At 49.5% G+C, this 12,599-nt stretch overlaps 1 protein-coding gene across 3 annotated transcripts in view; it reads left to right on the top strand.

The window, feature by feature from the left end:
* The window catches only part of Schip1 (schwannomin interacting protein 1), a 99,418-nt gene extending 90,620 nt beyond the window's left edge, over positions 1–8,798 (top strand). For all 3 annotated transcript variants that reach the window (XM_077795297.1, XM_026406613.2, XM_026406612.2), the window contains exons 4-7: positions 929–1,126; positions 1,849–1,972; positions 4,635–4,728; positions 8,177–8,798. In XM_077795297.1, coding sequence (XP_077651423.1) covers positions 929–1,126; positions 1,849–1,972; positions 4,635–4,728; positions 8,177–8,228 — 468 coding nt within the window. In that variant the 3' untranslated portion in view covers positions 8,229–8,798. The remainder of the gene's footprint in view (positions 1–928; positions 1,127–1,848; positions 1,973–4,634; positions 4,729–8,176) is intronic.
* Positions 8,799–12,599: the final 3,801 nt, after the last annotated feature.

Raw genomic sequence — 12,599 nt, 5'->3', positions numbered from 1 at the left:
AGGCACCTCCTCGTTCCTCCTCCAGGCCTAGCACATATGTGCCCCCTACCCTTCCTAGCCAGGCGTAGACACTCCCATGTCCCCCTTCCCAGCCAAAGTAGACACCTCCTTACTCCCGTGGTAAGCCTGTGTTCCCAGCCGAGTTTAGACACTCCTTCATCTGCCAGGGTAAGCCCGTGCTCCCAGCCAAGCCTGGACACCCCCATTCTCTGTGGCAAGCTGTTGCTCCTAGCAGAGGTGCCCTTGGGTCTGTGGCTACTTGGCTGCTTTTCTGTCTGGAGTCAGGAGCAAATGTTCAGAGATGGAAAAAAACATCTCTGAGAATCGCATGTTTTTAAAACTGGACAGTAATGGAAAAGGAGAAGTTGAGACACAATCAGGATACGTAAACATTATTAAAGTTAAGGACTACTTTCATATTAGACAATAAGAGAGATCAGATGCGCTGTTAAAACTTTAAAGGGAAAAGATGCTCAGAATCCTTCCTCTTTGGGCTTGGAATGGGACTCTTTACCACGATTGCATAAGTTGGCCCAACAGTGGTGTTCTTGTTGCTGGAAGTTCTTCCGCTCTGGGAGGTCTCTCACCCTCTCTACCAAAGACCAGCGAGTAGGAGGTTGTGCTGGTTGCTGAGTGGTGCGACCTCGGACATCACTGGATACCCAAGTCCTGTTTGCTCAAGGACCCGCACACCACCTTCGCTCTGATAGTGTTTTCCCTGTTATTGATTATACTGATGTATGCCAAAGTCAGAGCCTATTTTAAAATAGACCTTTTCCTTCTACTTGAGACTGACACGGGTCGAAGGGAACGGAGCAGAGCTGGTGGAGAGGGCGCTCAGCCCTGGAGAGGGCTCCGGGAAGGCTGAGCTTTCACCAGTGGGACGTGACTGGCTGGGAAGCTCAGGTTGCTCTTTCTTCCCTCGCAGAGCAAACAGAGCTCTTCCTATTCCGATAGAGACACTACTGAGGAGGAGTCCGAGTCCTTGGACGACATGGACTTCCTCACAAGGCAGAAGAAACTGCAGGCTGAAGCCAAGATGGCCCTTGCCATGGCCAAGCCCATGGCCAAGATGCAAGTGGAGGTGGAGAAGCAGAACAGGAAGAAGTCTCCCGTGGCGGATCTGGTATGCGGCAGTGGTTGGGCTGCAAGTGCGTGTGTGTGCGTGTGTGGGGAGTAGGGGAGCCACAAGAGTTTGGTGCTGCCCCTGTCCTTTCCCCAAGTGATGCAAACTTGGGCTTCTCTGGGGCAGTTCACAAAAGTACTATCACTGAGAAATAATGCAGCTCGTTTCTTCTTTCTATCGATCATTGTGCTGAAAGACACATGCAACAGCTTTCACAAAAGTAAGCTCTTGATTCAGAGCTGCTTGTTAGGGGCGGCCTGAGCCACCCTGGGAGCATGTGGGAAGCAGCCTCAGGACAGGACTGGAGGCTGCAACAGACTCACTCTTGCTTCAGTGGCCACTGTGACTTGGTGCAGCCCTGCCGTGGACCTGCTGTGGGGCTCTGGCGTGAAACAGGGCTAGTAGCTTCAGGGCTGGTAGCTTCTGGGTCAGAGCAAGATAGGACTCTGGTGGTGTCCCAAGCGCAGGGCGTGGGGTAAGCCTCTAAGCAGCAGCTATGTTGATGGTCCTACCCATGTTGGTGTCATTGGTCCCTGGTAATCCTTCATGCTAAAGACCAGGCAGAAGGCTTTCGTGCCCGTGGCCAAGCACTCTGTGTGGGTGGCCCGCAGGGAGTGTGATGGGTGAGGCCCCAAGAAGCTGACAGGATGGTGGGTCTCCTGAGTTGAGATGCACTCAAGCTACGTGCACCTGTTCACTCCTTGGGTTCTCCCCATCTCCAGCTGCCTCATCTGCCCCATATCAGCGAGTGCTTGATGAAGAGGAGCCTGAAGCCAGCCGACCTGCGCGGCATGACACTGGGCCAGCTGCAGGTGATCGTCAATGACCTCCACTCCCAGATCGAAAGTGAGTGCCGTCACACATGAGCCTGGTGGTCAGCGCCCCTTGTTGGGTTTGGTGCCTTCGAGCCAAGTTTCTTGGGGTGCCTCCTTTGTTCATGGGGAAAGGAAGGGAACCGTCAGGCTCTTGTTTGCATTTGGGGTTCCCAGTTCCCAGCAGGTTATCTTTAAACTCACATCTGCCTCCACACGTGGTGCAGTAGGTGACGTCACTTATCGCACAGTTAGACCTCCTGGTGTAGACATGTGTTTTAGGCATCATCTCAGCCAAATCAAATCAGATTCATTTTGTGGGATTCTAGGCCCTGAAAGTATATATTACCAATGTGTGAAAATTACGGGGTGACCAAGCGTGCGCCCCCGTATTCAGTATTAGAGATGGATTCTGAAGGCTTGACGGTTCAATGGTGCAGCATCTGAAATTGCTTTGAAGGATGCAGAGGAGGGTTCTAGAGAACACAGGGTTGGCAGGAGGCTGCTGAAGCTGGTTGAGTACATTGGGATTCACTGAACTTTTCCCTGCTTTTGTGTTAATTTTAAGTTTTCCATAATAAAAGCTTAAATCTTGTATTAGGAAAAAAAGTTCTGTGCCCCAGAGGTTTGAATACATAGGCACTTGGCTAAGTGACTGTAGAAAAAGCCACCCAGGAGCACACTGGAAAAAAAAAATAAAATGGTTTTCACCAGGCCCACATACTAAATAACACGTTTAGCACCAAGTTAAAACAGTCCCGATGGTTTTCAAGTCAAAAGACAAGATCTAAGATTTTGACGAAGAAACCATAGATTCCCAGGATTACAAAACCATGCTCCATTTTAATGTCGGTTGAGGATTAATTACTAGGAGTGTTATTCTTTCAAGAACTGAAGGGGGATTTCTGAGATTTTTATCATGAATCATCTTCCTGAGATTTGTAAATAAGATTACCATCCCGTCCTTTTCAGGAAGTGAAATTTTAGACCTGTTTGTGTGATTCATTCCCATTGTTTTAAATTGGAAGCTCCCTGAGCTAAGGGCAGGCAGCACCCACTGGGAGCAGGGCTCTGAGAGCACTTCCGGGCCCTGTCTGAACACCTCCAGGGGCTGTAGCCTACCTGGAGCTCAACAAGTGCCCTCCCACGCCTGGGCTGACAGCCTTTGTTCCTGGCTTCTCTGGGGGGACAAGCCAGAGAGAGCCCGCGCTTGTTGGAGTTTGTCAGAAGCAGGAGCCACACTGGCTCAGGGCATGGCGTCGGGTAGGTCACTAGTGACTCTCTACCTACTCATGTTGTCACCCAGTGTTTAGTCTGAGGCATGTCTTCCCTGTTGTCCAGAGATTTCAGGGATTATTTCTTCAGGCCTTACACACCCAGCTATCCCTAAAACCTGACCCACCGCTGTCTTCCTAGACTAGGCTGCACCAGGGCTGTACAGGAAGGCTCTGCACCTCTGTCACGCCTGCCACCTCTGGCTGGGTGTCTGATGCAGCTGTCAGGTGCCCAGGGGCCCCTCTGACTCTCAGTGCAGCAGGAGCATCCTGAAGGTGAAGGTGGAAACTTAATATGTTCCAGATGCATCGTTCACATTTATTCCAAACAGAATCCCACCTTCCCTAACAACTTATGCTTTTTTAAAAAAATATTTTTATTAGTTACTGAGGGACCTTTATTTATTTATTTGCTTATATGTGGTACTGAGAATGGAACCCAGTGCCTCACACATGCTAGGCAAGCACTGTTCCACTGAGCCACAACCCCAGCCCACCCTAACAACTTATTTTTGTAACAATTTCTTTAACCACTGAGCCACATCCCAGCCCTTTCTATTTTTTTTTTATTTTGCAACAGGGTCTCACTGAGTTGCTTAGGGCCTCACTAAGTTGCTGAGGCTGGCCTTAAATTTGCAATCCTCTCCTACCTTAGCCTCCTGAGCCGCTGGGATTATAGGCGTGTACCACCATGCCTGGCTATAATTTCTTCTTCCACTGTGATATGAATGTAATTGAAAATATAGATTGAGACCAGGCATAGTGATGCACGCCTGTAATCCCAGCAGCTTGGGAGACTGAGGCAAGAGGATCACAAGTTCAAAGCCAGCCTTAGCAATGGCAAGGTGCTAAGCAATTCAATGAGATCCTGTTTCTAAATAAAATACAAAATAGGGCTGGGGATGGAGCTCAGTAGCTGAGTGTCCCTGAGTTCAATCCCTGGTACCCCCCCAAAAAAATATGTAGAGAGAGATTGAGTATCTCTGTATCTGAAATCCACAGTGCTCCAAATTGCTCAAAATCTTTAGATTTTGGAGCAATTTCAGTTTGAAAATTTTCAAATTAGGGCTATTCCACCAGTAAAATCTATGCAGATATTCCAAAATGCAAAAAAAAAAAAAAAAACCCTAAAATCTGAAGCTTTTCTGGTCCCGAGCAATGGACAGGGAGACTCCAGCTCTCCTCCTGGCTCCATTCCTTTCCTTTAGCACCTCACAGCTTGGGGACAGGTCACATGCCCTCTTGATGACTGCTCCCTGGCTTAGGGGAAGTCAGCACGAGAATGTGCATCTCTGCGGTGACTGCCGTGATGTCTGGCTGTGTGTGTGTTCGTGGGTCACATGTGCTCGGTGGCCACAGACAGCACATGTTCTGACCCGGATGCAGCTGGACCCGTTTCTAATTGTCCTTTCTTTGTCCCAGGCTTGAACGAAGAGCTGGTGCAGCTGCTCCTCATCCGAGACGAGCTGCACACAGAGCAAGATGCCATGTTGGTGGACATCGAGGACCTGACCAGGTCAGTATGGCCACCCTCTCCACAGGCAGGAAGAAGCCCCTGTGCGGTCAGAGCATGCCCTGGGGAAGGTCACCCCCTGCTTCCATGCACACAGTTCCTGTGCAACCCTAGCAAATATCTTAGCAGTGTCCTCCTCCCGTGATGGAGTGTCTGTGCGTTCTGACTTCTCACGACTTCTCTTGAACCCTGGGAACAGCTCTAGCCCAGGAGGACCTTATGCTGGAAGACTGTCTCCTAGTACTGGCTCTCAGCCATTCCATGCTGGTGTGTTTCCAGCACATGAGCAGCTGGGTGGTCAGCGCGCCCCTGCCATGCCCAGGAGGCAGGGACACTCTGGCCTCTGTCCACAGCCCTGTGCCCCAGATTCTTCTCACATGGGAAGCTCTAGGACTTGAGTTCCTAGCTCCTCCTGCCGCTCTGTGAAAAGGTGAAGAATGCATCCCTCCTGGGGGATGAGGAAGCCAGCCTCTGTGGTCAGCCTCTTCCATTTCCTAGTAGTTTCTCTTATAGAAACCCTGCCATGCATATGCGTCCCTCATCAAACACGAGCAGTATAGGTTACATGTATGAGGGACATGAACTGCATATAAGTTCCCGTGACTTCATGTTTACCATTCACCTGTCCTGAGACGATGCGCATGAAGTCTCTAAGCCAGGAGACAATAATTGCTGTTGATTCCAGAAACGTGGCGCAGAGAGTAGAGGCCCCAAGAAAGATCACTACTCGTCTCACAGCACAGGGGATTGACCGTGGGCCCAGAAACCTCCCACAGATGCTCTTGGCATCTCCCGCAGGAATATGTCTTAGCCCAAAACATGGGGTTCAATAGTCCTCTACCAGTGTGTGCCGTTGAAAGAGTTTTGGTAGCAGAATGGATGCTGTAGAGCTAATGCAGGCCCTTTTTTAAAAAAAATCCTATAGTCTTCTCATGTTCTATAAGCATGTCTGCCAGCATCAGGAATTTACAGTGACACTCAGATGACATGATTGCCACCTGCAGACACATCCAGACACTGTGAACAGCAGCTGTACACCAGACCCCTCTGGTTAACCTGAGAGCTCACATTTAGATATGGAGATCATGGGAAGCCAGTGAAATACATGACCAGGACCTACGTTCTCTGACACTCCACAACCCTCTGTGCTCTCTGGTTCGCTGAGATGCAGACCTCTCCTGTGCCCTTCTCATGGCCCCATTCACACGAAGGGGCAATGCAGGGCTCCTCCTGCCTCTCAGGGTCTGGCTCATACTCAGGTGGCAGTGTACCTCCTGACACCTCTAAGCGGGGTGGTCCTGGACATGCAGGCAGAGCCACGGGTTAGAAACAGAGGCATCACTGCCTTGTAGGTTGGGAAGTCCTGCAGGAGGCTGGGGTATGGCACCCCCACAGCTTTCCACTATAGGGAGCCCAGAGGATCTTTCACACGCCAACAGTAGCAGCCTCAGAGCCCCACAGCCTCAGAAGGCCAGGAGCTTGGCTATGGGGTGACAGGCTCACCTCTCCCTCGGCTGTTCCCCACCAGCCATCTTAGATTCAGTCCAAGCCAGTGGGCATCACATCCGGCTGCACATTGGAACCACCTAGGAGCTTTGCAAAACTGATTGCAGGGTCCCACCCCAGGGGCTCTGGCTCAGCTGTCCCCTGGGGGCCTGGACACAGGGCCTTACTAAGCTGTCTTATGGGGCCTGGGCTTCAGAAATTCTAAGCTCCAAGTGACACTGGCACTCCCCTGGTGCTAGCCTCTTTAAAGAACCCTCCCTGATCCAAGGCAGACTTGATTTTCAACTGTGGCCCTCCCTTAGCATGACTACTCAGTGCCTGAGGACTTCTGACACCTCCTTTTAGATTGTGTGACAGTTCTCACCTCGGAGGCTGTAATATTTTCTGACGCCAGTTACTGCCTGTTTTCCTTCTTAGAAAATCCGTCGGTGTATCAGTGTATGTCTGTGCACACACACACACACACACAGCTCACTGGGCATTAGTGTATTTCCTTCCCTGACTTTGCTTGAGCACAGGCATTAGGTACTTTGAGAAAGTGACCATTGTTCTTTCTTGCACATACCCAGGGCTGTGGCAGGTCTACTAATTGGTGATGTTTCTAAAGAGTGGAGAGTGAACAGCGTCCTTCCCTGAGATCCTTTACTCTTAGATGGACATAACCATTTATTGTGGGCTGCTGCATGTGGGAATGCCGTGGTCACTTCCTTATTTTTGAAAGTATTTGCAGTTTGTCTTCCCTGCACCAGAGGCCCTCAATGTTCTGCGTTAAGCCTGGGAGTTAGGCTTCACGTTGCCAGCTCCCTGGGTGCAGGCAGCACACAGAGCCTGCCCCTAAACACTATTACAGCTGCAAACCACAGCCTGAGACATTTTTTTTAAATCTCTTGCTAACTTATCATTTTCTATATTCATCATTCAGAACCACTGTCTTCAGCCCACAAAGCCCCATGCTGTGGGAGTGCCCATCCTGCAGGCCACCCTTTGTCCCTGCTGTCCAGCTGCTGGATCAGCTTAGTCTGGGCTCACGGTGCAGCAGAGCTTGGTGAATAAGAAGACTCACCCCACCCCACTGCCATGACGGTGCCCTGGGCCTAGCCAAGGAGAACTCATGCACATAGGGAGGCACTAACTCCCACAGGGACATTGTGGGACATTGGCTATGCCAGAGGGAATTAGGTCCTTGGCATGGGTTCTGGGTCTGGGAGTGCGTGTGTGTGTGTGTGTGTGTGTGTGTGTGTGTGTGGTCACAGCACGGTGACTTTTTGCTTAACACTTATTTTCTATCTGCCTTTCTCTTATTTGCTATTCTTCCTTTCTTGTGTCTTCCCTGTAACATATTCCCATGAGAACAGAGACCCCCATTCCTGCTCTGCAGGAAATCTCAGCTTCAGGTGCCCTGCCCGATATATCAAAGGCCCTTTTTAAATGTTTGTTACTAAAGGTACACACTAAAGGAAATACACTAATGCCCAATGAGCTAAGCCTGCCCTGTAGCTAATTAAACCACAGTTCCTAGAGCAGGGCTGGAACCTACACCCATACACGTGTGTGTGCACGCGCGCACGCACACACGCGCACACCACCATACACCAATACACGACAGGTTTTCTAAGAAGGAAAACAGGCAGTAACTGGCGACAGAAAATATTACAGCCTCCAAGGTGAGAACTGTCACCCAATCTAAAATCATACTTCCCTCTCTTCATTTTTAAACACAGCACTTTTGTTTTCAAGGGTAGACCCATCAGTCCATCTCAGGTTAATCGCCAGCTTCCTAAATGAAAGGAATCAAAGAGCTCAGGTCTGTTGGAATAAAGCACGTTTCCTTGATTCGCACATCTCATTTTGAGCAACTCTGGAGCTCAGTTCCAAGGAGGTCACAGTGTTGCTTGGAAGGCAGTCTGGTATTTCTTGTTAAACAGTCGTGTTGTTCGTTTCACAGACATGCTGAGAGTCAGCAGAAGCACATGGCAGAGAAGATGCCTGCCAAGTGAGAGCCACCCGCCACAGCCCGGCGGAGCTGACTTTGCCTCTGTGGTTTGCAGTGCTGTTGCTGAAGGTGTCGCAAAGATAGACCAACAGCCTTGTCATTCATGGATGGTGTCTGAAGCTTCATGTCCAGTGATCGGCCTTTGCTTCTTAATTTATTTTAATTTTTTACTTGTGCCACTTAATATCAGGCATTTTAATAAAATGTTGTTACAAAAAAAAATTGTACAGTACTTACACCATCACAAACCATGGGTGATCCGAGGGTGGTTTTAACTTTATTTTTACTTGTTTAGAGGTTTTCGGTTGGAGCGGTATTTTGCATTGACTACTTCATCCTTCGCTGTAGTTTTAAGAACTGTAAATGACGGTGCTATACAAGTCAAAATACATGCCTGCCTCCTAGTGAAGTCGTAGCTCTCCTTAACGTGTATCTTAATCAGTTCTCAACATTTTGTGAATGTTGACTACCTGAAGTTCATTTTCAGATGTGCTATTAACATTCTGTTGGCTTCAGAAGGTTTCTTGGAAGTTTTATGTATAAATATGTAAAATAAAATTAAAACTTTGTTTCATATGATATGTCTTCTTGCTCACTAACAATAGCCGGCTTGTCTCTCTCTCTTCTCCCCTTCACAACTGCACACCTTACCTAGGAGCCACAGTCCGTGAAAGCCAGTTGCTTTCAGCTTGCAAGGTGGGCTGATCAGGTCACAGCTCTCGCAATCCAATCGTTTCACCTCTGAATATTCCAGCATTAATACGGGAGCTTTGGGGGGACCCCTCATGCCTCCATCATGTTCCTTGTGATGGTTTGAATGTGAGGCTGAATTCAAAGGTAGACTACTTAATCTGGTGGAGGAAATTTTAAGACAGTCCGTCATTGAGTCAGTGCCATGGACATTGATGGTAGGGTTTACCCAGGTTTACTTTGAGAATTGGGAGCAGAAAGCAGAGCTGAAGGATTTTTAAAACTTGGGGTTTGACTGGAAAAGTACATGTAAAACTGGGATAAAGGAAGATGTGGTTGTTAAAAAGATTCCAGCCAATAAAGAGATGCTACGTACTTTGTACAAAGATACCAGGAATGATTCCTTGACGGCATCTCAGGAGACCACACTCACTACAGACTCAAAGATGTAGAAGGGGAAATTCCTTTGAGAGGAGACCACTGTGGAGGCACCCTGCTCACACATGGGCCACAGGAAGCTGTTGCATTGTGCTCAATCACCCAGGCACTCAGAGGCTGCTGCAGCTGTGATCCCAGGAGGCTTACCTACTGCAGGAGCTGATGGCAGACCTTGGCATCATCCATGTGGGGCTGTTCTGCAGGAATGCAGGATTCTGGAGTTAAGGGATCAGGAGGGGGCAATTCCACGGAGATTTCAGTGGGAAACCAGGCAAGGTATAGCAGGGTCAGAGTCCTCTGAAGGCTGTCCCTGAGAGTCCCATGCATGAAACTGTGACAGTGAAGCTGAAGCTGGAATGGAAACTCTAGGAATTAAGAGATGCCAGTGATGTGACTGTCGTCTAGAAAAACTGCTGACTGTGGAGAGAGCCAGTCTAAAGGAGCCCATATGGGCTGCAACTGGCCAGGCCAGAGGGGCTGTGTTGCCCAAGCCCTTTGAGTCCACCTCTCACAGCCATGTGACCTACAAGCTGTACTCAGACTGGGTTTAGGTCTTGCTTTGGTCCTAATCCTTCTTTCAGTGCCCCTATTCCTCCCTTAGGCAGGTGGGGTGTGGCTGGAATCGGTGGGTCACTGGTGGTGTGTCCTGGAAGGATTTATCTTCCCTGCTGTCCCCGCCTGCCTTTCTTCTTCCTGATCACCATGAAGTGAGCTGCTTTCCTCCACTGCATCCTTCTGCCACGTGTGCTGCCTCACCTTGGGCCCACAGCAATGGAGTCGGCCATCTATGGACTGAGACCCCTGAAACCATGAGTCCCAAACCAGCTTTTCCTCCTCTAGGTTGTTCTTGCCAGGTCTTTTGGTCACAGTGATGCAAACCTGACTAACACATTCATGGTTATAGTATTGTCTCAGGAAAGTGGCTAAATGGGCAGGGACATTCCCAGTCCCCTTGCATCTAGCTGCGAACCAGGACTGATTGTCACCAAGAAAACGTCCATGGGTGTGAGGGGTCTCTACTCCACCCAAGACCCCACTTTCAAGAGGGTCTTCCCTGAAGATGACCAAAGTGGAAGACCTCCACCCTGAGTGCCTGCATGGGGGGGTCACCTGCTGTCCAGCAGGGTTCTCCTGGGACCCCTGCAGGAGTGAGGAATATGCAGGGATGACCTTCAAGCCCTTGAGCTCTGTGGAGTTATTACAACAGCTAGCAAGCATCACACCAGTGAGTGGAAGTCCTCAGCAGGGGCAACCCTCGTCCCTTAGAGCTGGGACACTAACCTGGTCTCTGTGTTCTGAACCAACATGCTATGATGTGTCCTCTAGAAAATCTCCAGGGCAGTGACCCGTACTTTTTCAGCTTATGGCCCCATCCCTTCTTTCAACGCCCAACCCTCCCCTGTGGCTGGAAAAGGCAGGTCACTGGGGACATGCCCTAATTTTAAAATTAGTTTAAATCTTGTTCACCTTTCTATCTCTCCCTTTAGCTACTGGGGCTGAAACTAGAAGGTCCAATTGAGATCTTTCATGAGCAAATCATTCGCTCTAAACAATAATATGGGTATCAAGATGCAGCAGAAGCACAGATGTATCTACAAAAGCGCTTTGGGATGTGTTTGCAAAGCCTTGATTTCTGTGATTCTCCAGGCTGCTCTGAACTACAACCCCAGCCCAGCTCTGGCGCTTACAAAGAGCAATCGCCTTTAGCGCTGGCGATCACTTATTTTTTCTAAATGAGATTCGACACGTTCATTGTGAGATAGGCTGGTGGGTAAGCAGTTTTGCAGTCAGTTGTAGTATAAATTATTATTATATAAGTAAGTTGACAATGGTTGACTGTGCAGAATGAAAGTGTCCCAATTTCTGAGTGAAAATCCCAAAGGCTCTTCATTCAGTCGCTTTGGTTAAATGATAACAATTTGCCAGAAATAATCAGTTCACTGTTGCACACTTCTCTTCTGCATTGGCCCGTGGTTGAAACACAGCCCTTGTTTTAAAAGCTACTGAGTCGGGCTGGAGATGTGGCTCAGCGGTAGCGCGCTCGCCTGGCATGCGTGCGGCCCGGGTTCGATCCTCAGCACCACATACCAACAAAGATGTTGTGTCCGCCGAGAACTAAAAAATAAATATTAAAAAAATTATCTCTCTCTCTCTCTCTCACTCTCTCTTTAAAAAAAAAAAAAAAAAAAAAAAAAAAAAAAAAAAAGCTACTGAGTCTACTTACTGCACTGCAGTGCAGGAGAACGAGATGGAAAGCACTACTTTTATTTCCACCCTCCAGACCAGACATTCACACTTCCTGCTGATTATTTGCTACAAGATTCTTTTATGTTCCCACAATGCCCTATTTACTTTTCCACATCTTGTGGTCTGTTCTGACCCTGGTGAGGTACAGCTGAGGCCAGAAGTGTGTTCTTTGATTCTCTGTCTCCTAAAGTTACTTCCTCCTGGATGTATTAGTTCTCAGGAGGAATCATGATCCGTGCTGACGTCTCTCTCAACTTGTGAGGGGGTTTTTAGGTCACAGAGCTCCCCATATCACAGTGGCATAAGAAGAGGCGGAGCCCATGGTCGCCCACAGCAGCCCAGCTGTGAGGCCGGGTGGAAGCATCGCCAATTGCATGGGTGCTGGGCAGAGAGGGCTTTCCTGTCTATCACCACGCATCCGTTTCCTCTTTCCAGGAACTGGAGGGTGCTTGTTGCTGCTGCCAAGTAGGCTGATTTTAAAATGTGTCACTGTCTCAGATGCAAATCAGAAAGAGGGGAGCTCTTGGCAGCCCTGCCCCATGACGTCATTTCCTGAGGCAGTAAGGAAGCCTCAGGAGGGATAACCAGGTGAGGGTGTTTTTAGGGAGTCCTGCATCACCTCCTTGTAGTTCTGGCTAAACCAAGAGTGGGAGTGAAATGATACGGACCTCCCTGGGGGCCTCACCACACTGCCAGCAGGTGCTGGGACTTCAGGGGGTACAGCATTTCAACTGCCTGGACCCACCCAAGAGCAGAGAGGACACCCTGCCCCAGGGAAGGCTGAGGAGGACAAGAGTGCCATCAGCACCAGGCCTGGGGACCTAGGGATATGGGGACTGAGGTGGAAGGAAGAGCCATGGTCACGAGGCCTAGGGACAGATGCACTGGGGGCCTCAGGCAGGGCCTGGCCGTGGTGGCCTCTTCCTCTGGGTTCCTGGTGGCAGCTTGGGCCTGTAAGCAGTGTTCTGCTGGGTGTGCCTTTGGGACTCCTGGCCAGAGG

The sequence above is a fragment of the Urocitellus parryii genome, chromosome 2 (assembly GCF_045843805.1).
Source record: "Urocitellus parryii isolate mUroPar1 chromosome 2, mUroPar1.hap1, whole genome shotgun sequence".
NCBI classification, from domain to species: Eukaryota; Metazoa; Chordata; class Mammalia; order Rodentia; family Sciuridae; genus Urocitellus; species Urocitellus parryii.
Note: the sequence above shows the minus strand (reverse complement) of the source record. Positions and strands in the feature narration are given on the sequence as shown.